Here is a 24,769-nt window from a genome sequence, read left to right as displayed (position 1 = left end):
ACCAACACTGGGGCTGAGGATAAAAGGGTAGGTTCAGGGTTGGGTGAAAAACGCCCAGCGAAAAGGGGAGGAGGAAAACGGGATCTGGCAAGGCTGAAGCGGGCAGCAAGAAAGGGGCAGGCAGCCAAATAACAAGGTAAATGTGAAGAGAGCGGGGATCCAAAACCGAACCAACCACAGGTGTCACCCGGGTGGCCTGAGAAGAAATGGGGCGAAGAGGTGATGCTCCTTTTGAGGGCAAAAGGAAGAGGGGTGAACCGGGCTGGGTTCACAAAATAGGCACCGGTAAAGTAACCAAAAACATTAAAACACGAATTAAAAACACGGGAACCAGGGCTGGTTAAAAGGCAAATAACTTTAGACGAGAAGGAAAAGAGGGAGTAATAGGAAGGAGGGAGACTGACCCAAGTTAACGCTGGAACCGCGGGAAAACCTGGCGAAAGAGAAGCCGGCAACCTTAAGTGGAGAGCATTTTGGAGACTAAAACTGGCTGGACGCAGTAAGAAACTCCAAGGCCATCAACGACTATTGGGGACATAGTCTTTTCAGTTTCCTTTCCTCACTCCTCCCCGGGCTCCTTAATGTCCAGAGGCGAGCCAACTGACCTCAAAGGGGCAGTGCCTAAGGCTAGGTAGAAAAAAGGCGGACGAGGTGACACACTCGGGGGAGGGGGCTCAGCTCCTCGCACCTGCTCTCACCCCCGCACCCCGCCTCCCGTACCACCCTCGGCCCACTGCTCCGCGACCACCCTATCTCCACTCCGGCCCCGCTTCCGTCCTCCACGCCATTCCGCCTGGGTCCCGCGCCCAATATCCCGTCGGCATTCCCCAGACCCCGCTCTCCAACAGCCTCTCGCCCCCACCTCCCCGACGCCCCCGACCCTGCTTCCCCCAGCCTTTCCCTAGCTCTCATCGTCCCCTTTCCCTGCGACCCCCACCCCACGACGCAGGTTTTAGCTAGTTCGAGAGCCCCCCAGCCCGGTTTCTCCCGGTTCGCGACCCCGACACGCCCGCCTACAGAGCGGGTCACGCCCGCGTTCCTCCCCGTCCCACGCCGACCCCTCGCGGCCAGCTCGTTTTACGCGGTCTCGGCTCGGCCCCGCCCCCGGCCCGTCTCCTTCCGCCGCGCTCTCGGCCCCGCCCTCGGCCCCGCCCCGTCTCCTTCCGTCGCGTCCCCACCCCCCGCTGTTATCCTGCCCGCCCCGCCCCCGCGCGTCCCCGCCCGCGCCCGCCGCCATGTGACGGGAAGCAGCTGATGGCCTCTCCGGGTGGCGGCGGGCGCGGCAGCGGCGGGGCCGGGGAGGGGGCCGGGTCCGGAGCCGGCGCGGGGGTGGGCGGCGCGGGGGCGGAATGAGGGCCAGCGGCCCAGGGGGCTGAGGCGCCCGTCGCCTGCCGCGCGAACAGCGCGCGTCCTCCATGGAGGCCGGAGGTGAGTCGGGCCGGGCGCGCCCGCTCCCGCCGCGCGGAGACGAGGCCCGTTGCCCAGCGAGGGCGGGGACCCCGCGGCGGCTTGGCGGCGGGCGGGTGCGCGAGGGCGCGGGGCCTGGGCGGCGCGCGCGGGGCGGGCGGCGGGGTGCGCGCCGGCGCCCAGCTTTGTTTCACTTTCGCTGTCAGTGGCCGCCACCCGACTCCTGCCGTCGCCCGGTCCTGGGCGGACGGGCTGCTGGGCCTGGGAGCCCCAGCCCGGGGACCGTGTGGAGCGCCGAGCCCTAGACGGACCCCCAGGGGGCGGTTGCCCAGGGGCCCTTGACGCGTTCGCAGCCGGGGTGGGAGTCGGCTCTGCGCCCTCCACGCTGGGCGGCCGCGCTCGTGGCCCCAACCCACGTCTCGGTTTGGTCCCTGAACGACGGATAATAATAGTGCCCGCCTCGGTGGGTGGTTGGGTGCTTCCCGGCCTGCTTGTTCCCACGAATTGGGGCCCTGTTATAACTACATGCCGAGCCGCTCCCTCCCGAGAGTTAATTCGGTGGGGTGGGGCTGGGGATGCTGATCCCTAGTGACACTTAGGATCATGTAAGTTTAGAAAAGCCATGAGGTCCAGTGCTTGCCCGGTCCTTGTTAACACCCCTTACTATCAGGAAAAAAAAGTGGAAGCCAGAATATTGGATGCACTTTCATCCAGTTCAGATGAACACCCCGTCTCAGTGGAAAAGGTGTGGTGGTTGTACAAAGGCCAAAACCCCAGGCGCATCCCTTAGGTTTACCTGGTCTAACCTCCTTGCCCCGTTCCCTATGTATTCAGAAATTTAGGATGGATTTGAGATTTATTCTGAGAGTCCTTAACTGAAGATTTAAAAGCGGTTTCCTTAAGGGAACTTCTCAGAAGGGGTCCAGGCCTAAGGCTCAGAATTTGTTCCAGAGAGCATCTTGCCTTGAAGTTCAGTCTTCATTTTGGTTGCTGGTGGCTCGTTATTGTGGGTGGGTTGGTTGCCAACCAGGATTTCCCTGGGGTGGTGTTACTTTTTAATTTAGGAAGTGACATTTCTTTGTTTGCTGGAGCCAGGCAGTCAAAAAGGTGTAGAGGCAGCTTTTTCCAGTTCCCATCTAGATAAGGGCTTTCTTTTCAGTGATTGTGTTACCCATAGAACTCCTTTTAAATGGCCCATTACTGTTTTCCGGGGTCTTGAGTATCTTTTTTATAGCAGTTTTTCCCATTGATTCCTTAAGTTAAATCTGAAAGGCATTGTGAAGCTAACCTGCCTTTTTTTAACAGGAATCCATTTCCAGTTCTGAGGTTTTTCCTACTGATTGACAGCTGTGTTTGCCAGTGTGGTCAAAGTTGTCGAGAGCTGCCAAGCTACTGTTTTGTTTTTGTTTTGTTTTTTTTTAAAGTCAGAGTTTTGTGTTGCTTTCAAACTGAATAAAATATATTGTAAAGGGATTACAACGGACAATAGTGGAAATCTTCAGAGCAATGGTTTGAATTCATTTATTTATTAAAACATTTATTGAGTGTCTACTATGTGCAAGGCATTCTCTAGGCTGTTACTGGCCAATAGAAATAACGTACAGAGCAGAGTGTGATGTACTCTGTAATCCCAGGTATTCAGGAGGCATTAGCAGGAGGAGTGCAAGTTTGAGGCCAGCCTGGACAACTTAATGAGAATCTGTCTCAAAAAAATAAAAAGGACTGATGGTGTTGCTCAGTGGTAGAGCACTTGCCTAGCACATGTGAGGCTCAGGTTGAATTCCCAGTGTTGCCCAAAAAGGAAAATAAAATAAGAGCCACATACATATAGGTAATTTTAAAAGTTCTGGTAATAGCCACATTTTTTTAAGAAAACAATTTTTAAGAAATTAATCTAAAAATTATATCCAGTCCACTACATCTAAATACTATCATTGCAATTTGATTCATTTATGTAATCAAATAAAAATCATTGGATTATTTCAGTGTCTTTTTGTACTGTGTCTTCAAAATATGGTGTGTATTTTATACTGAACAGCCTGTCTCCAGACTTGCTACCCATTTTAAGTGGTCAGTAACTACATGTGCTTACTGTGTTGCGCAGAGCAGCCCAACAGCAGTGGAGAGGTAGGCAAGTTGAGGTGGGTTGGGGAAAAGATAGACAATAAATACATGATAGCAGTCAAAGTATAGTGATAACTAACCAGAAAATTAAATGGGTAAAGGAAAATGACAAGATTACTTTAGAAACAGGGAGTTCCCTATGATATAATGGAACAGCCAGGCAAATCTTCCCGGGCCCATGATATGGCTAATGCAAAGGTCCTGAGGCAGGAAAATTCTCTGAGTTTCCTGATATCTGTTAAGGCTAAGTCCTGTGTGTGGAAGAGAATCCATAGTAAATGTCTTTCCATTTGACCTGATTATCCAAACATATCCACTGTTTATTTGGAAGACCCTTAAAGGTGTGTGTATGTATCGGCGGGTATTAGGGAAATGTTGGTTAAAGGTTACAAAATTTAGGAGGAATAAGTTCAGAACGATCTGTGGTACATTAAGGTAACTATAGTTAATAAAGAACTCTTGATTGAATGCTTGAAAATTGCTGAGAGATTTGTAAGTGCTTTATTACAAAAGAAAGTATGTGATGTAACGCACACCGTATGTGAAAACACGGGGTGGTATACTATAAACACATCCAATATTTTTCCGTTAAAACTCTGTTTCAAACCAAGAAGGGCCACTGCAGGTACAATCCCAGATGAAGCTGGTTCTCTCAGCTCTGTTTTGTTTTGTTTTCAAGTTCTGCACTAATTATGGTTTTCTTTTCCAGTAGCCAAGTTTAGTTTGGGCTCAGACTCCTTAACAGGAGTCACTGGGTTCTTCTTCTTTTAGCGCCTGAATTCCTGAACCAAAATAGCAAGAGAGGTTGAATTCCTAAATCACAGAAATAGTGTGTACATTTTCAGTAGGCTGATGTTGAAGAAGGATTTCATGTGAAATGTTTGTCTTAAAGCATCATAGTAGTTTAAGGGACTTCGTTTTGTTTATATTTAAAGAGCTATACCATGTATATTTATTCACTAAATATTTATAGACTGCCTGCTGTTTGCCAGGAACTCTGCTAGCACTGGGGATAAAAAAGGGTCCTGCAGTGTAGTGGACAGGATGGTAGTGGGCGAGACATGCCAATCAAGTGGTGAAGTTGACTAAGGTCAGAGAACTCCAGAAGGAGTTGTCATTGGGGTGAGGTACCAGATACAGAGAGGCATCCTCAAGTGAGTAGCTGGTTCAAAGGCCCTCAGGTAGCTGAGCACAGTCAGGCAGTAGGTGGCCAGGGTCCTGGATGTAGCAGGGAGAGGAGAGGCAGGGGCCAGGTAATGCAGGACTTTGAGAGCAGGCAGGAGTTTGAATTTTGTTCTAGGAAGTGGGAAGTGAGGAGGGATGATGTGAAAACAAGGAGAGCAGATGGAAGGTGGCCTGGTGGGCAGGTGAGATGATGCCAGGTGTATTAGAACAGTAGCCACAGAGATGGGTTGAAGTAGATTAGGCAAATCTGGAAACAGACTTGACTGAACTTGCTAATGGGTTTGACTAGGGAGGTAGAAGAAATCAGTGTAACCGTAACCTATTTGATTGTGTGTGTGGAACATAGTCACGGGGATGGATAATGAGCATTTAGGAGAGGGAGTGAACCGAATATGAACATGATCAGATGGATTAAAGGAATTTTCTTCCAGGTCAACTGAAATGTTCTTCCAGATCAGTCAGTGTCATTTATTTATTTATTAGTTGCAGTTGAACACAATACCTTTATTCCATTCATTTTTTTATGTGGTGCTGAGGATCAAACCCAGGGCCCTGTGCATGCCAGGGCCCCGCTGAGCCACAATCCCAGCCCCTAGTCAGTATCATTTAATTTGACTATATCTGTATTTCTGGACCTCAGCACTATTGACATTTTGGGCCAGATAATACTTTGTGGGGGTGTCTGTCCCATGCACTGTAGGATATTGAGCTGCATCCCTGGCCTCTACATAACAGATGTGACATCCTTAGTGGTGACAACTAAAAATGTCTCCAGACACTGTGACAAGCCCTCAGGGGACAAAATTACCCCCAGTGGAACTCCTGGGCTACATGAAAAAAACATTAGTAGATTAGGGTTTATGTCACCATAAGAAAATATCTAAAAATAATATCATTGAAGAAAGTGGTGGCAAATTCCTGAATACCATCAAGAGACCTGTGTTGGATTTAGAATACAAGGGGACTTCTTACCATACGAACATCACATCCACAAAAGTGAATTCATACAGATGGGATTGTGCAAAGGAAGGGATCACACACACAAATTTCTAGGAAGAATGACCTCAGGCCAGGCCAGTGGCACATGCTCTGTAATCCCAGTGGCTTGGGAGGCTGAGGCAGGAGGATAATGAGTTCAAAGTCAGTCTCAGCAATTTAGTGAGGCACTTAGCAACTCATCAAGACCCTGTCTAATAAAATTTTTAAAAAGGCTGGGGATGTGACTCAGTGGTTAAGCATTCCCCCGACCCCCTGAGGTTCAATCCCCATTACCAAAAACAAAACAAAACTTTGGTCTGCACAGACACCAATTTAGACAGATCAAGTATATGAAAGCCTAGATTTCTACATAAGACGTCCAGGAATGAATGTTCTCTTTACAGAGGCCTGATATCATTTATTAAAATCACATTTATAGAAAGAATTTTTAGCCACATTGATTTTATAAAACAAAAGCCTTTTTTTTTTCCTGTGGTACATATACTGGAAAAAATGTGTGTGTATATGTGTTTTTTCTTTACCATGTGTTGCATTGATTTCAAGATACCTTGGATTGTATTTCCATTATGTGCTGCCGAGAAAAAGGATATTGCTTACTGCGCTGGGTGTGAGTGGTGCAGGCCTGTAATCCCAGCTGCTCTGGAGGCTAACTTAGCAGGAGGATCACAAGCTCTAGGTCAGCCTGGGAAACTTAGTGAGACCCTGTCTCAAAAATAAAATTAAGGGCTGGGAATATAGCTCAGTTGGTAGAGTGCTTGCCTTGCGTGCTTAAGGCCCTGGGTTCAATCCCCAGCACCACACATACAAAAAAGAGGGAGGGTGGAGACATAGCTAGTGGTAGAGTCTTACCTATCATTTGCAAAGCCCTGGATTCAATCCCCAGAGCTACAAAGGAAAAATAAAAATTCTGCCTATTTAAGAAAAGTTGTCTATTATAAAATACATCCTGATTTCAGAGAGGTAATGTAGGAAGACTTAAAAAGATGAGCTTAAAATATAGGTTGTTTGGGGCTGGGGTTGTGGCTTAGTGGTACAGCGCTTGTCTAGCATGTGTGGGGTACTGGGTTCGATCCTCAGCACCACATAAAAAAATAAATAAAAAAGGTATTATGTCCATCTACAACTAAGAAAATATTTTTTAAAAAACAGGTGGTTTAAGTTAGTATCTTATCTGTAGCCATAAAAGTTCAAGGTCTGGAACTCTTGAAGTGGAACATGTACATACGGAAGTGACCTCATCCAAAATGGAACTCACTTTTTCTCTTAGCGTGTATCATGATGCTAGTGGCCAGAAAATCCATTATGAAGGCCTTTAGCTTACAGACCTTATCAGCCATGGAGAATCTTCTTTCAGAATTACAGGATTGAACTAGGAGTTGCAGTTCAGTCCATGTAGAAGTACCTGTGCAGTACCTACCCTCACAAGAGGCCCTGGGAGAAATAAAGATGAAATCATCTTGGTGGTATTGGAAGAGAGTGGTTAAATGCTGGTTGCAGAAGAGAATTAAACAGGGTATTGTGATAATGGAGGATGTCTCAGTTGTAAGTCTAGGTGTGAACTTGAAAGGGAATGTCTAGCAGACTTGTGTGGCCTGCAGTGCGAGAGGTGTAATGGAAAGGAGGCAGCCCTAGGTGTGTTAGAAGAAGCCTGGGCTCAGCTGCTTGTATTATGTAGGCTGGTGGGAGTCTGGGAATGTATTTGCAGGGGAAAGTGGTGTGATGAATGTTTTCAGCTCTGGCAGGCTCTCTAGGGGTGGGAAGATTGGGAGACTTGTGAAAGATCTGGGTTAAAGGAGATAGGGAAGGCTTAACCAATAGATCTGAGCAAGAAAAGCCAGGGCAAGGGCTGCGGGAGCTTAGCTTTCCTGATGGGGGAGTGCTGGGAATGAGCCTTGCCATACTCCATACCTTTCCCCAAGATTAGGTTATTTGAGGAGACCTGAAACACATTGGTGGCCTTGCTGTGGTGGAACCATCTAGCATGGCTAACATATCTATTTTTGCATCATCCAACATAGCCCTGGCCTGGATGCCTCCTGCCTTCTTCCTGCTCAGGCATTCATAGGAAAATGAGGCCTCCATTCAGTGAGTTCACCCTCCTAAAGGTGACTCTTGAGTCATGGTTAATTGGCAACTGGGAGGGATGGGACTGAGTAACCCTGATGGAATGTGGCCTGTGGTCACTTATTACCCTAGGTCGTTTAAATGACAACTCCCTCTGGGAATCCATAGTGTTCCCCACATTCTTGAAGAATGCAGCTTCCTTGAGGCCCTCCAGGGTGTGAAAGTGTTTTTGAAGCATGCTGTCTCCTGCCACAGAGGAACCACTGCTGCTGGCAGAACTCAAGCCCGGGCGCCCCCACCAATTTGATTGGAAGTCGAGCTGTGAAACCTGGAGTGTCGCCTTCTCCCCAGATGGCTCCTGGTTTGCCTGGTCTCAAGGACATTGCATCGTCAAGCTGATCCCTTGGCCACTGGAGGAGCAGTTGTAAGTACTCCTTGTACCCAAAGAAATAAGGGCACTTTCCCAACTTACTCCCCTTTCTTTTTACTCCCTTTTCTTACTCCCTGTGCAAAAACAGCAGAGGGAAAAAGGCTGAACGGTTCAGGAGTTATCATGGTTCAGGAATTATCACTGGAGTTCGCAGAACCCCAACATCCTGTGAGTGGAAAATTCAGTTCTGTCAAGGTTGTTGTAACCCCACGCTTTTTCTTAACTTTATTGAGACGTAATTTATACCCCATACAATTCACCCATTTAAAGTGTACAATATGGTGGCTTTTAGTGCATCCATAATCATATTCAAGTTTTTCTTTACCTTAGATATCTTGTACTTGCTGCAGGAGACACCTCCAGTCCCTGGCAACTACTATTGTTCTGTATCTACCTATTGTGGATGTTTCTTATTAGTAGAATCTTAGAATATGTGGCTTTTTTGACCAGCTTCTCATAGTATAATGTTTCATAGTTCATAATGTAGTATGTATCAGTACATCTCCATTTGCCAAATAATTATTGTATGGTATAGAGATAACAAATTTTGTTTATACGTTTTTCATTGATTGATGGACATTTAGATTTTTTTTTTTCCTTTTCTCTTTTTTGACTATTATGAATAGTGTTGCGGGTACAGTTTTCGTGTGGGCATGTGTTTTCAATCTTTAACTGAGGAAGTGCCAGACTGTTTTCTAAAGTGGTGGCACCATTTTCAATCCTGCCAACTGTGCTTTCAGATTCCAGTTCTCTGCATCCTCACCAGCACTTGTAGTCTTTTTGATTTCAGCAGAGCATCCTAATGAGAGTGAAATTGAATGCCAGTGGTTTTAATTTGCATTTCCCTGGTAGTTACTGGTGTTTAGCACCTTCTCGCGTGCTTTTTGGCCGTTTGTACATCTTCATTGGAGAAATATCTGTTTAGATCTTTAGACCATTTTAAAATTGAATGTTTTTCTTTGTTGGTTAAGTTTCTCATGCTAAAGTTTTTCTTTATCTGGAAGTAAATAGGGAGCCTACATCCTGGGAACAAATCTTTACTCCTCACACTTCAGATAGAGCCCTAATTTCCAGAATATACAAAGAACTCAAAAAATTAAACAATAAGATAACAAATAACCCAATCAACAAATGGGCCAGGGACCTGAACAGACACTTCTCAGAAGAAGACATACAGTCAATTAATAAGTACATGAAAAAATGCTCACCTTCTCTAGCAGTCAGAGAAATGCAAATCAAAACCACCCTAAGATACCATCTCACTCCAGTAAGATTGGCAGCCATTAGGAAGTCAAACAACAATAAGTGCTGGCGAGGATGTGGGGAAAAGGGTACACTTGTACATTGCTGGTGGGACTGCAAAAGGGTGCAGCCAATATGGAAAGCAGTATGGAGATTCCTGGGAAAGCTGGGAATGGAACCACCATTTGACCCAGCTATCGCCCTCCTCGGACTATTCCCTGAGGACCTTAAAAGAGCATGCTATAGGGATACTGCCACATCCATGTTCATAGCAGCACAATTCACAATAGCCAGACTGTGGAACCAACCCAGATGCCCTTCAATAGATGAATGGATAAAAAAAATGTGGCATCTATACACAATGGAGTATTATGCAGCAATAAAAAATGACAAAATCATTGAATTTTCAGGGAAGTGGATGGCTTAGAGCAGATTATACTAAGTGAAGCTAGTCAATCCTTAAAAAACAAATGCCAAATGTCTTCTTTGATTTAAGGAGAGCAACTAGAACTGAACAGAGGAAAAGAGCATGAGGAAAATATTAACATTAAACTGAGACGAGTGATAGGAGGGAAAGGGAGAGAGAAGGGAAAGTGCATGGAAACGGAAGGACACCCTCATTTCTATATGAAATCACATATACAAGGTTGTGAGGGGAAAGGGGGGGAAGGGAGAGAATGGAACAACAACAGATGAGATAGAGAGGGAAGATGAGAGGGGAGGGGAGGGGGGATAGTAGGGGATAGGAAAGTCAGCAGAATACAACAGTCACTAATATGGTATTATGTAAGCATTGTGAATGTGTAACTGATATGATTCTGCAATCTGTATTTGGGGTAAAAATGGAAATGCATAACTCATTTAAATCAAATGTATGGAAGATGAAAAAATAAAAAAAAAAACATAAAAAAAAAAAAAAGAAAAAGAAATACAATTGCTTTGCAAATCTGGATCAGTTGGTTACCAAAAAAAAAAAAAAAAAAAAAGTTTTTCTTTATCTGGAACAGTCAGATCCCAGGAAATGTTATGTAGGGCATTATGTTGGATATATTTGTACCTTTTTGTGTGTCTTGGGGCCACTCTATGTCTGCACTTATTTATTCTGGGAACTTTTGTTTCAATTATTTGCCTGACACTGAGCTAGAGGCCAAGAATTCTGAATTCTGAAGTACAATCAATTCAGCCAGTTCTTGGGGTCTCATTTAGACTTTTTTTTTTGTACTGAGAATTGAACCCAGGGGGCTTAACCACTGAGCCTCATGGCCAGCCCTTTTGTGTATTTTATTTAGAGACAGGATCTCACTAAGTTGCTTGGGGCCTTACTGAATTGCTGCCTTTGTGTGTGTGGGGGGGGTGGTTACTGGAGATTGAACTCAGGGGCACTTGACCACTGAGCCACATCCCCAGCCCTGTTTTGTATTAGAGACAGGTCTCCCTGAGTTGCTTAATGCCTCACCATTGCTGAGGCTGGCTTTGAACTGGTGATTCTCTTGCCTCAGTCTCCCCAGCAACTGGGATTACAGGCCTGTGCCACCACACTAGGCCTGCTTTAGGCATTTCTTATAATTGCAGGTTAGATTTAAGTTTTGTAATAATTCAGTCTGAAACTTGTTTTTCTAACAGTATGTGATGCTGACAAGAGTTTGCCAGAAGAATCTGCACACTGCTAGGGTTGAAGAGTGTGATACTGTGATTATTATTGATACTTTGTTGACATTACCAGTTTCCATTTCCTGGCACAAAGCTCTTCAAATCCTTGGGATCTCCACAGTGATAAGTGTCTTTTTGTGTGCTGTTGAGTTGATTGTTGTCTGGCTGTCCCTAGGTACTTTGGGATGGAGGCTGGTCACCAGAGAGAGCAAGGCAGGACTTTCATCCCCAACTTGCAAAGAAAGGGAAAGGGGCTGAAGGTGATGTTGATTGCCACTGGCTGATGATGTAATTAACCATGCTTATGCAATGAAGCTTCTATCAAACCCAAAAAGGACTGGGTTCAGAGTTAGATAAGTGAATACTTGGAAGTTCCTTGCAAGTTGATGGCCCTGGGGAGGGTGTGGAGTCTTTGTGCTCCTTCCTATATGCATTGCTCTGTGCATCTCTTCCACTGTTACTGGTATTCTTTATAATAAACAGGTAAAAATTTAAGTAAGGCATTTTCCTGAGGTCTGTCTGCTGCTCTAACAGATTTATTGAATCTGAGGAGGGGTCATGGAAACGAACCTTCATTTGTAGCCAATGGGTCAGAAGCACAGGGGAAACAACCTGGGACTTGGAGTAGACATCTGTAGCAGAAAGGGAAGTTCTTGGGGACTGGGCCCTCAACCTGTGGGATCCAAGGCTATCTCCTCCTTAGATTTAGTGTTAGAAGTGCATTGAGCTAAAACCACCCAGCAGGTGCCTGCTGCAGAATTGCTTGCTTATGTGTGGGGAAAAGCCCCCATGTTTGGCCACAGAAGTCTTCTATGTTGAGAATATAGGAGGGGGCTGGGGTAAACAAAATAAAGATTTTTTTTTTTTTAAATTTTTCTGCACTTATCAAAGAACTGCTTTTTTTTTTTTTTTTTTTTTTGAGAGAGAGAATTTTAATATTTATTTTTTAGTTTTTGGCGGACACAATATCTTTGTTTGTATGTGGTGCTGAGGATTGAACCCGGGCCGCACACATGCCAGGCGAGTGCGCTACTGCTTGAGCCACATCCCCAGCCCCAGGATATTGTATCCATGTATAACTAGGGGAAAAACCCAAAAAGAATATATGGAAAAAATGACTGATTTTTTTTCCCCCCCTGTACCTTCAGAGGGGTAAACTTGTGCAGTTTCTGGAAGGAAGGCGATTTGACAAGACCTTAAAAATGGTCTCCTGGTGGGCTGGGGATGTGACTTAGTGGTAGGGGGTCAGGTCCTGGGTCCAATCCCTGGTATCCCCCCCACCACCACCACCACACACACACAAGTTCTTCTTACTATTAGGAATCTCAGAACCTGGGGTTACCTATTTACATGTGCTGGTTTTCATCATGAAATTAATAGTGAAAAAAATCAGAGGTACCTTAAGATTTAGTAATAAAGGATGGTTAATTATGACATTTCCATATATTTGTAAAGTCATTAAAGTTATCATATTTGTAATCATGATCTTCAGTTCTTCTGTGGTCAGTTTACTAGTAATGGCGAGGATATTTATTGTTAATTGACCTCCCACTCCAAATGCAGGGGACTCTCCTTTGTATCTAGACTTAAGTCTGATGTCAATTTATTGTCTGAAAGTTTTTTTTTTTTTTTGAAAAAAGAATAAAATAGAAAATCTGTTGTTTACCCCCAAATTAGATATATTTAAATATGTTCATTACTCTAGGTAAATGTATTCTTTCAGTATTAACTAAAGGGAAATGGAAAAAGTCATTTAATATTAACCCTTTTGTATATTTATTATTTAATGTAGTGAGAAAAGTATTAATATGTTAAATGAGAACTTACCTGTTTTTTGGGGGAAATCAAACACCTTGAAGAATAATAACCTGAGGAAATACATGACATAAGGCTTGTTGAAGAAAGCAGACTATAAAACTGTATGTGCAATATTATCCCAAATTTATTTTTTTAAAAAATATGAGTGTACACATAAATTAAAATCTGTAGTGAAATGTTTAGAATACTAATTGTGGATAATTTTTATTAGTTTCATTTCCAGATCTTCCCATATTTCTCTACTATAACTTGAAGTGATTAAAAAAAATTTTTTTTAGTTATATGGGCACAATATCTTTATTTTGTTTATTTATTTTTATGTGGTGCTGAGGATCGAACCCAGGGTCTCACACGTGAGAGGCGAGTGCTCTACCACTGAGCCACAACCCCAGCCTGTAATTGTTGTTTTAAAAGACCTTTAAAAGTGGGAATCAGGTCCAGTGGTACAGCCTATAATCCCAGTGACTCAGGAGGCTGAGGCAGGAGGATCACAAATTCAAAGCCAGCCTCGGCAATTTAGCAAGACCCTGTCTCAAAAAAAAAAAAAAATTATTACAGGGTTGGGGATTTAGCTCAGTGGTTAAGCAACCTGGGTTCAATCCCTGATACAAAAAATAAAAGTGGGAATCTGGAGCAGGGCATACTGGCTTGTCCCTGTAATCCCAGCTACTCAGGAGGCTGAGCAGAAAGATCAAAAATTAATGGCCAGCCTAGGCAATTTAGCGAGACCCTGTCTTAAAAAATAAAAGAGCTGGGAATGTAGCTCAGTGGTAGAGCACCTCTGGATTCAATCCAGGAGAGGAAGGATCTGGGGCATTTACATGCTTAAGATTGTAATGCATTAAAAAATTAGGAATTGCTTTAAGTATTGAGCCAAATAATCACCTTAACCAAAAGGTTTGGGAAGCTTTCTTTTCAGGTGAAGCTAAGCTAAGTTCTGTTAATGACTCTCCCTTCCCATCAGCAGCCCCTTCCCATGCTCCCACCTCCTACCTCTCATGCACTCTATACCTAAATATTTGTTGAATACTCACCCAAGACACCCAAGACTTGAGTTCTTTCTTTTTATTTTGCGGTATTGGGGATTGAACCCAGGGCCTTGTGCATGAGAGGCAAGCATTCTACCAGCTGAGCTCCTTCCCTAGCCCCAAGACTTGAGTTCTAATTTCAGTTCTGCCCTTGACTTTGTGAGCCTGGGAAAGTTAATAGCTCTACTCATACAGCAAGAATTTGAATACAGTGCTGCCCTGCTTAACAGTGTTTTGGTCAGTGAAAGACCACATGTTGGCAATTAATTTAATCTGAGGAGGGCGTCGTGGAAAGGAACCTTCATTTATAGCCAGTGGGTCAGAAGCACAAGGAAAACATCCTGGGACTTGGAGTAGCATCTGTAGCAGACAGGGAAGTTCTTGGAGACTGAGCCCTCAACCTGTGGGATCCAAGGCTATCTCCTTAGATTTAGTGTTAGAAGTGCATTGAGCTAAAACCACCCAGCAGGTGCCCAAAAGGTTGATTTGCCTAGTGACATTGTAACTGTTGATGGCACAAGAACAGAGTCTCCTAACTGAGCAGTTCTCAGCACGTTTCTCTTTTGTTAAGTGGTTCATGACCCTCTTTCTAGAAACACTCAATTTATAATATTAAAATGAAATAATTTGGAAATGTGTCTTAATACATTTTGAATAAAGTAGTTACAGAAATCAAATACAGAAATAAATTAATTCAAATACAGAAATCCTAATTTTATAAAAGATAAAACATACCTTCCAAGCTCTTCTGTGACGTTCTTCCCATGGCCTGCTTTTATAGTTCCTCTCAAGGTGCCACTCACCTGCACCATGGCCAGGTAGGTCTGGTTAGCGTGGACAGGCAAGGAGGGCCTCATAGGGAAAGGGCAGGATCAGCTGAAAAGACATTGGTTGCATTCAGATTGTTTAGCCAGAAAAACACATTTTCAGCCTCATTTGGCCATTTAGACCAGAGGCCAACAAACATTTTCTGGAAAGGCCCAAATGGTAAATATTTTAGGCTTCATGGGCCACGAAGTCTGTCAGGATTGTTCAGTTCTGCCGTGTAGCAATATGTGCACAAGTGACAATGGCAGGGTTCCAGTAAAACTTTTATTTACAAAACTAAATCTAGTCATTTTCACAACATTGATAAATGTGAAGGACATTATGCTAAATGAAGTAAGCTGGGCACAGAAGGACAAATACCAAGCACCTTTATGTGTGGAATCTAAAAATGTAGAACTCCTAGAAGCAGAGTGGGGGGCGGCCCTCTGGTGACCGGGAGGGGTGGGGATTTGGGTCAAGGCTGCAGAGTTTGGGTTAAGTGGGATGAGTTCTGGTACAGCATGGACACAATATTTAATAATTTATATTTGAAAAATTGCTATAAGAGTATATCTTAAGTATTCTCAGGAGGAAAAAAAGTTTGTGAAGTGAAGGATATGTTAATGAGCTTGATTTAATCGCTCTACCTTGTATACATGTTTATATTATACATTGTAAATATATTCAATTTTTATTTGTTAAATAGACCATAATTTTTTAAAAATTGAGAACTTAAGGGATTGTTGAAAGAGTTAAAACAAAAACAGACTGCTGGCCTGGGCACAGTTTGCCAGCCTCTGATTTAGCCCACACTTGCTCGGCTCCTTCCTTCTTATTTTCCAGGTGAGCTTGGTAAAATTTCTGATTTTACCATACAGTTGACAGAAGTGTGATTTGCTCAGAACCTCTGGGAAAGCGTGGAATAGAGGTCCGGGCATAGATACTCTGAGTGTAGGATTCCTTGCTGAAGTATGTCAGATTACGCTGGGCCTGGCATTCTCTCCATCTCCCCCAGTGGCTGGACACGAGTTGGTCATGGTCACCCAGAAAAGCAGGATTTACTAAAGGTGTGTTGCAAATAGTAAACTGTTCTCAGGCCAAATCCCAGACCTGTCTACTTTGAGACTTTGTCTGCTGGGCGTAGAGGTGGGCAGGGCCCAGTGACTCAGGGAGTGAGCTTCAGTTACCCGGAACAGAGGGAGGATATAAAAGGAGAAGAATGTAAAGGAGGGGCTCGGGCCAGGAGATCTTCCTGAGGTATCTCTGTGAGCAGTTCTGTGGTTCTTTCTGTTTGTTGACTACTCTTCTGGTTGCTTCTTGTCCTGGATGTCCCACCAGGAAGTACCTAGAAGAACTTTATTATTGATTAGTGAAGGTGGAAATAAGGAAGAGCCTTATTACTGATGAAGGTGGAAATCAACATCTGCTAAACAAACTGTTGGCCAGACAGGTTTATTTCCCAACTCCTTGAGGACTTCTGAGATGATAGAAGGGGACATGTTTGCTGGTGTTCAGGCTCTAATTCTGTCTGTCCTGGTTCCAGACCTATGGTATAAGTATGCTCTCTCATGGGAAAAATGGAGTACATGTTTCTTTCCACGCACCAAAACCCAGGAGAACTTTCTGAGCAAGTGTGCGGCTCCCAGGAGCATCTGTGATCTAGTTATCCCATACGGCAGGTCACCCCATTGCAGGGCTGTTGCCAAGTGAACTGAGAAAAGGCCAGTGAAGCTTCTATTACATGAGTTCCAAAATGACACAAAGTCACACTGGAATTTACTAAAAGCCAACATTTCTTTCTAGGACTTTAATCGAGTGTTACTGTCCCAGGATGACAAGGTGATTGACTTGGTAACAATTTTAGACTCCAATCTTTGCTTTCTCCAGCATCCCTAAAGGGTTCGAAGCCAAAAGCCGAAGCAGCAAAAATGATACAAAAGGACGAGGGAGCCCAAAAGAGAAGACACTGGACTGTGGTCAGATTGTTTGGGGTTTGGCCTTCAGCCCATGGCCTTCTCCACCCAGCAGGAAGCTCTGGGCACGCCACCACCCCCAAGTGCCAGACATCTCTTGCCTAATCCTTGCCACAGGGCTTAATGATGGACAGATCAAGATTTGGGAGGTGCAGACAGGTAGGTCTTTTCTGGCTGGCACAAGATGTTCAGGCATGTTTATGTTCAAGAGGCATGTTCATGACCCGTTCCTGTCAGGTCCCCAGTTGTCCTGGGGTGTAGGGTGATGGGCAGTCTGGGTGCTCCTCTCCTGCTGACTGAGTCCTCTGCTCCCCTTTCAGGGCTTCTGCTTTTGAATCTTTCTGGCCACCAAGACGTTGTGAGAGATCTGAGCTTCACACCCAATGGCAGTTTGATTTTGGTCTCTGCATCACGGGACAAGACTCTTCGCATCTGGGACCTGAATAAACATGGTAGGGAGGTGGTTAAACTAACTTGAAGACTCCAGAAATAATGTATCTGCTCCTTTCTCAACCTCACCAATGCTATTTTTATCTAGAATGGTTTTTCAACACTTTTTTCTGTTATTGCCTTCTAAGGAGACATTCTCTTCCTAATTACCCTTCTTGTCCCAAAGATGTCCTAAACCAAAGAAATACAGTACAGTCATCCCTCAGTTATCAAAGGAACAAGTTTCAGGACCCCTGTGGATACCCAAAACTGTGGTTGTTCAAGTCTCTATGAAATAGCATAGTATTTCATATAACCAATACACTATGCTTGAAACTGTGTCTAGGTGACTTAGAATGCCTAATACAGTAAGGGAAATGGTGGCTTCACTCTAATGACAGGAAAAATGATCTGTATGTGTTCAGTACAAACACAACTAAAAAAATTTTTCATCCGTGATAGTTAAATCTGTAAGTGTCGGGAGCACAGAGGGCTGACAGAACATTGATATATTAAAAGCATGTCTATGCTTGGTATGTTTAAAAAAAAAAAAAAGAAAGAAAGAAAAAAAACAGGTTTCTGGCTCCCACGAGACCCCATGGAGTGGTGTTGCCCTACTGAAATATACAACACAGCAGGGCTTTACCCCGGCAGCTTGCTGTCCCGGGAGGGACTAGAGAGTGACTTGGGGAATCCCATGCTGGCTTGGAGAGAAGGAAGGGCTAGGTAAGCATGACTGAGAGCAGTGCAGGCCACGACTAGGGCTTCCTGAGAAAGGGGACGTTGAGGTGGGGCTCCAGGGATCTGCCCTGCTGACGTGATTCCCTTAACGCCTTCTGTTCTCAGCACTTGGATGTGGCGGCTGAAGAGGCCATAACCCACTCTAAAAGTATTAACTTGTACATATCTGCATGTGCATAAAAACTTCATAAATTCCTAAATATGACCACATATGGGTTTATAAAAATTCTTGTATTTTTTCCTTTGCTTGGCTTTCTCCTTCCCATTTTCTCCTGTCTTCCCTCTTGTGTGTCCTCCTCTCTTCCTTTGCAATCTGGTAACCCACGTTAAGAACCTACTTACATAGCTTTCTGTAATTTTTTCTATACTTACATAATCCTGCATACATGACTTACATCCATGGGTGTTGGAGACCATTGTTTCACAAAAATGGATCATATGCTTCCCATTTTTTCTGCATCTTGCTTTTTGTTTTGTTTTTGAGAAAAAGGAAAAAGAAGGTTTATTGCTTTGGTAGTAAAGAAGAAACACCGGGGGACTTCTGTCCTAAAGGCTGTGACTCTCAATCACAAGGGACAGAGGGGTTTTAAAGAAACTCTTCAAGGGTTACATTCCAGGTATGCTTTGGTAGGGGTCCCAGGCCCCCTGATGGCATGTTGGCATCCCCTTCCTGTAGTGGTGTGTCCCAGGGCAGTTAACCAGGGGAAGAAAAGAGAACACTGTCTCTTAAACTTGTTAGGGAGGGGGAGAGGGGAGAAAAGAGAAAAAAAAAATTTAAAGACTAAACCTTAGAGCAGTGAGGGCTATATTCAGAAGGTGAACAGACCACTGTTACATTTCCCCACTGTTAATTTCCGCCTTCCATTTCTATGCATCTTGCTTTTTTTCATTAAACATTACCCCATAGAAAAGTCTGTCTAATTCCATCCACATTAACAGACTAGATATACCCCATTAATTCATCCACTCCCCTATGCCTGGGCATTAGGTTTTTTCCAAAAGCCAAGACCTGGAGAGATTGCGTGAGTCACTGGACTTCTGAACTGAGTACGCAGCGGAGCCGGGTGGCATTGAAACCCGAGTCATCTGACTCCAGAGCTTATGCCTGTAATTACTCCATACCTCACCCCTTCTCCAGCAGACAACGTAGGACCAGAGGGAAGCCATTATGGAGGTTAAACAGAGAGTTGAAGATAAGCACTGTCAGTTGGGAAGGAGGCTTCAGAGCACTTGAGGTGGTTGGGAACCTGAAGAGAAGGATTTCTGCTATGAAAAGGTGTTAGATCTATGTTCACCCTTTTCCCTAGATTTATGTGGTTCCATGAATTCCCTTGGCCATTAGAATATCATATTAATAGATTGCAGCTGTTTTATTTTTCTTCTTTTCTGTTTACACGTTTAAATGAAAGTTGGACATAGTTCCTTCTCAGCAAAGCCTTTGGGCCCAGTCTTGAGAGTACTGGATGATGTATTGGGTGCTGGGCCATTACTACTAGTACTTCTGCCTCCCTTCTCCATTGTTCTGCAGGGTGGCTTACTGTTTGTTTCTCTTCTTTGCCAGGTAAACAAATTCAGGTGTTATCAGGTCACCTCCAGTGGGTTTACTGCTGCTCCATCTCCCCTGACTGCAGTATGCTGTGCTCCGCAGCTGGAGAGAAGTCGGTAAGCCTCCAACACTGGGTGCCATTTCCTCTACTGCTTCAGTTCATTGAGAAATAGGGGTCTGAAGCACTGGCTCTGTGTGTGTGAGAGCCAAAATCCACCTGCCGGCTGGCTGGCCTCAGCAGGAAAGCATGCTGATGGGCTGGCACCCCCCCACACACGCTACTCTCGGCACCCTGATGTGGACCAAGAAGTGGAAGGTTCGGAAGTAGGTCTGAGGGGTGGTTTGCCTTTACAAAATAGAGAATGGGTGCTTGTTGGATCACTTTTCCCTTTGGATCCTAAGATTTAAAAATTGCAACCTACATCTGGATCCAGATTTCCTTTGAATCATCTAGTTTGAATTTATCTAGGATTTTGAATTCAGCTGATGACATGGTCAGGTACTTTTATTGTTGAACTTTGTCCTTTAATTCTGTTGTTAAAAAAAAAAAAAAGAAAAAAAAGAAAAGGCATTAGAATCTCAAGAACAAGCCTTTGGTGATTTGCGTCTGTTTAGGTTTTGCATGTGTGTTGAACCCTTGCTGTAACTGACAGAAAGTTAGGTTAAGGGTCTGCTATTGATCCTACCCAGGTGGTTGCCCACTTGAGGTGTGAGACTATGTTAAAATGAGAGTTTTCTTAAAGGAGAGAAAACAAAATGCTACTTTTAATGATTCTTAGGGTGGAAATGATAAGGTAGGTCAGAAAGTCATGGTATATTCCCATGGGTTCTCTAAGAAAGGTATGGGTGTAAAATGTCATCAGGGTGTCACTGCTTTGTGGGGTGGTCCAGAGTTCATCTCTGACCCCTATTTTTGGCTTTAAGTGGAACAAGGTAGTATTTGGCTCAAGTCTTCCTCAGCACATGCTACCCTATTTCAAGCAGGGCTCAGAAGCCTCTGGGACCATTTCAGCTGGCAGCCTTCCAGGTTAGCTTGCTTAGTCTTATTAAAGAATACTCTTTGGGCGGGGCATGGTGGCACAGGTGCATAATCCCAGTTGTTCGGGAGGCTGAGGCAGGAGGATTACAAGTTCAAAGTCAGCCTCAGGAACATAGTGAGACCCTATCTCAAAAAAAGGGCTGGAGATAAAGACAACCAAGCTGACCATGCCCACTCAGTGCCTCATGAATTCAGGTACGTTGCTTTGTTTCCCCCTGGATGATAGGCTGTGGAGGAGGAGGGCGGAATGGTTTCACCTGGCCATGGGGCCTGAAGAGGGGATTCTGGTGCCTTTTACTGCTGTTCAAGTCCTGGGTGCTTGGTTCCTGCCCCTCACCAGGCCCCTGTTCGTCCCCACAGGTCTTCCTCTGGAGCATGCGGTCCTACACACTAATCCGGAAGCTAGAAGGCCACCAAAGCAGTGTTGTCTCCTGTGACTTCTCCCCAGACTCTGCCTTGCTTGTCACAGCTTCTTATGATACCAACGTGATTATGTGGGACCCCTACACTGGCGAGAGGCTGAGGTCACTCCAGTAAGGACTGATTCCCTGCTATGGTTTCTTTGTCAGGTGGCTGATGAGAACCTACTTGGCATTAGACAGGTCCCTCTTGGAGCCTGGGGTGAGGAAGAGCAGCCTAGATGAGAAGGCGCAGTGTCTCAGTGCTTTGCTGTCAGGGTTTGCAAGTCTCTGGGTTTAGGAAGCCATCTGTACTAATTTGGATTCATCATTATGAAACCTCAAAGTGACAAAATTCCACTTACTAATAACTGTAGTAACAAGTTCAGAAAGATCCTCCGATTGAAAACATAATTTCCAATATGAATTTCATGTTCTTACAAACCTGGTCTACTTTTTCCTTTTGTCTTTCTGTTTTATGAAGCAAATAATAGGTAGTCCTATAATTATCATGTATCTCAGCCTAAAAAAGATTTTCAGTTTATACTGTGGCATTAAAGTGAGAGCTGACCTACTTTGCATAAGAAAATTAGCACAAGGAAGTGCTAGTAACCCTTCAGCCCCAAGACTCTTGGGGCCTTTTGAAGGGCCCTTTTTTCCAGTCTGAATCCCAGATTTTCCATAAGGGCACAGAGCACAGCAGTTTGGTCTCCTGCCTAGGGGTGTTTGGGGAGGCTGGCCTCCACACCCAGCCTGCCGTCCTGTTTCTGACTTCTGCAGCCACACCCAGCTTGAGCCTGCCATGGATGACAGCGATGTCCACATGAGCTCCTTGAGATCCGTGTGCTTCTCTCCTGAAGGCCTGTACCTTGCGACAGTGGCAGATGACAGGTAACGAGAGAACTCCCTTTAGGAGGCCTCAGAGCAGGCTTTTGGAAGTAGTGGCAGCATGCCCCTCCTGGTGTGGCCCAGGTTGGCTAGTGTGTCACTGTACCCCTCTCTCCTGTCCAGGCTCCTCAGGATCTGGGCCCTGGAGCTGAAGGCTCCTGTGGCATTTGCTCCCATGACCAATGGACTTTGCTGCACGTTTTTTCCACATGGTGGAGTTATTGCCACAGGGTATGTATGTTAGCTGAGCAGATGGGGAGCAGTTTATGCTGCATGTGCCATGTAGTTTTTAAGGGAAGAAAAGAAATCCAAGATATGTAAAATTCAAATATTCAATTCTGACAATATATCATTTACTCTTTTAATATTTAACCACAATGTATTTAAAGATCTGCAATTCAGTGGACCAGGTTTACAAGGGAACACAAATTAGGATGATGTAGAATTTTTATGGGAAAGGATTTATAACAGAGATCACCTTACAGGTTAACTCCTTGGATTTGGTAGGTGACACTCTTCCCTCTTACCACTTTTGATCTAACTTGTTGAAAGGTCTTTATTGACAGAGATGGTGTCTGGTGTCAAATGTCTGTCTTGAGGGTTTTCTGAATTTGATAAAGTCTCGTTGTGTTGCTAAGACTGGCCTCAAATTCATGGGCTCAAGTGATCCTCCCATCTCAGCCTCTCAAGTGGTCTGGGCCACAGGCACATGCAACATCATAATGTGTTAGAAACCTGTCAGCAACTCTCATTCCTCAGCATCAAAGCCTTCATAGTCATTCCTAGTCAGATTTGCCTTTCACCTTCTGGAGTCTATTTTGCTACTTGAGGTCAAATTAGAAACATCCGTTGCAATGAAAGCAAGGTCTTTCTGACCCTGTTGGTCTGTTTTGTTCCAGGACAAGAGATGGCCATGTCCAGTTCTGGACTGCTCCTAGAGTCCTGTCCTCACTGAAGCACTTATGCCGGAAAGCCCTTCGAAGTTTCCTAACAACCTACCAAGTCCTAGCACTGCCAATCCCCAAGAAAATGAAAGAATTCCTCACGTACAGGACTTTTTAAGCAATGCTGCACATCTTGTTTTCTTGTAGCAGAATAAATCTTCCCGGCAAAGGAATAGCTGGAATAATGGGCCAAACATCTGCTCTTGGGTTGAAATAGAAATTCTTTGGGATTGTGAAGAGAATGTAGCAGACTAGATCCCAATGGACTGGTCATGGGTCATCTTCTCCATGGCGTGTGCAAGCCAATCTTAGAGGAGGAAATCCCACTTCTGCAGTGACAGAGCCTTACTTTAAATCTTGTCCACTTGTGAAAAGCAAATATTGAGCTCCTTGTAGTCATTTTGATTCAAAGTGCAGTTATTGATGTTTTGATGATTCAAGTAGGCCGCTAGAGCCTCTCCTTAGTGGCGGCAAGGTTTACGTGCCCTCAGCTGGGATGTGAGCTGTGTAGCATACTCATCCTTGTTCCCAGTACAGTGGTGGCATGGTTTAATGTCCCCTCCTGCTGTGCTCAGAGCTGCTTTGACATTGGCAAGTTACCTCCCTCAGGCTCCCTCTGATCAGCAGGACCAAGTTTCCATGGAGCACTTGGTATAAGGTGTTACCTGAGTAACAGGCGAAATCAGAGGCTGTGCTCCTGACTGATAACAAACACTATTATTGGCTGTTTCTTTTATTATTATTTTTTTAAACAATGGTGTGCATGTGCAGGAGATGACAAATTTGTATGTCAGATTATATGAGGATGTGTTCCTAAATGCATGACTGTTCAAATGGCTACTGAGCTATCAGTTGTTGGCCATTTATTAGCATCATATTTATTTGTATTTTCTAAACAGATGTTAAGGTACAACTGTGTTTTTCTCAATCGTATCTAAAAACCAGAGTACTGAAATGGAACAGTGGTGAAGATGTGTCTTCGTTGTGTAAAGAACTGGTGTTGTCAGCACTTCAGCTTATACTCTATGTACAACATCTGTCTTTGCTGCTTGACCTCATCAGACTCATTAGTCAGTTTCAACTACCCAACAAAAATAGCTCCTTAAAAGTACTGTTCTCCCTCAGTGGCATGTACCTATCTAATCAAGACACCTTATTCCGACAAAATCTGCCTTAGGAAAATCTAATATATTTTAAATTATTTTGAAAGAAATGCAACATCTTATTCTTTGGCTTTCTTAATTGATCCTTTATGGAGGCAGCGTAACAACTTAATGAGACAGAGGAATCTCCTCTACCACCTTCATTGCTTGAAGAAAAAACATTTCAAAATAAGGCTTTCATTGAAGAAAAAAACAAAAACAAAAGCTTTTGGCTCTGTTTCTTTTTTTCCTCCCACATTAAGAAAAAAGAATCAGTTGGGTATGGTGGCACACCCCTGTAAGCTCAGCTACTCAGAGGGCTGAGACGGGAGGATGGAAAGTTTGAGGCCAGGTTTGTGGCAACTTAGACCATCTCAAAATTTTTAAAAAGGGCTGATGATAGAGCTCAGTATTAGACTACATCTGGGTTCAGTCCCCAGGACTGAGAAACAATAAAATTTAACAATCACCTTTTAGAACAAGCAGTACAGTGGGAGGGGCAGGAATGGGCTGGTAACCTTTTCGTTTCATGACCATCTTGAAGTATAAGAGAGAGGGCCCTGGGAAGCCCTGGGGGGGTTTTGTTTCCTTGGGGCCCACTTGGCTAATAGCTTCAAACTGCTAGTGAGCCATCTAGATGGAGGGATAACCAACCTACTTGTCCCTTTTGATGTCAGATGCTCCTCAGCTTACCACGGGGCCGCATCTCCATAAACCCATTTTAATTTGGGAATACCCACATCAGAGGTTTTTCACACAAGCGATAGGCTGAACAGCTCAGCAGCACATGGGAGGGTGGCAGTTGTTTCCCCTTATGATATTGAGGCTGGTGGGAGCTGCAGCCCTGCTGCTGCCCAGCATCACTGGAGTAGTGCAGGGCGTGTTGCTAGTCCAGCCCAAGGTCAGAATTAGAAA

General features: G+C 44.4%; 1 protein-coding gene across 2 annotated transcripts; it reads left to right on the top strand.

The window, feature by feature from the left end:
* The first annotated feature begins 1,321 nt into the window (after window positions 1-1,321).
* Wsb2 (WD repeat and SOCS box containing 2) lies at window positions 1,322-24,079 on the top strand. 2 transcript variants are annotated; one of them, XM_076854559.2, is made up of 9 exons: window positions 1,322-1,428; window positions 8,035-8,203; window positions 16,642-16,886; window positions 17,048-17,179; window positions 19,459-19,559; window positions 20,843-21,015; window positions 21,661-21,771; window positions 21,892-21,999; window positions 22,668-24,079. In XM_076854559.2, exons 1-9 carry the CDS (start codon window positions 1,416-1,418, stop codon window positions 22,828-22,830), a joined length of 1,215 nt encoding a protein of 404 aa, XP_076710674.2. In that variant the 5' UTR covers window positions 1,322-1,415; the 3' UTR covers window positions 22,831-24,079. The 2 variants fall into 2 exon arrangements, with proteins under 2 accessions (XP_076710674.2, XP_076710589.2); XM_076854474.2 differs by lacking the exon at window positions 1,322-1,428 and having other exon boundaries at window positions 8,001-8,203.
* The last annotated feature ends 690 nt before the right edge of the window (window positions 24,080-24,769 follow it).

Source organism: Callospermophilus lateralis, chromosome 1 (genome assembly GCF_048772815.1).
Source record: "Callospermophilus lateralis isolate mCalLat2 chromosome 1, mCalLat2.hap1, whole genome shotgun sequence".
Classification (NCBI taxonomy): domain Eukaryota; kingdom Metazoa; phylum Chordata; class Mammalia; order Rodentia; family Sciuridae; genus Callospermophilus; species Callospermophilus lateralis.
This window is presented reverse-complemented; position numbering and strand designations above follow the sequence as displayed.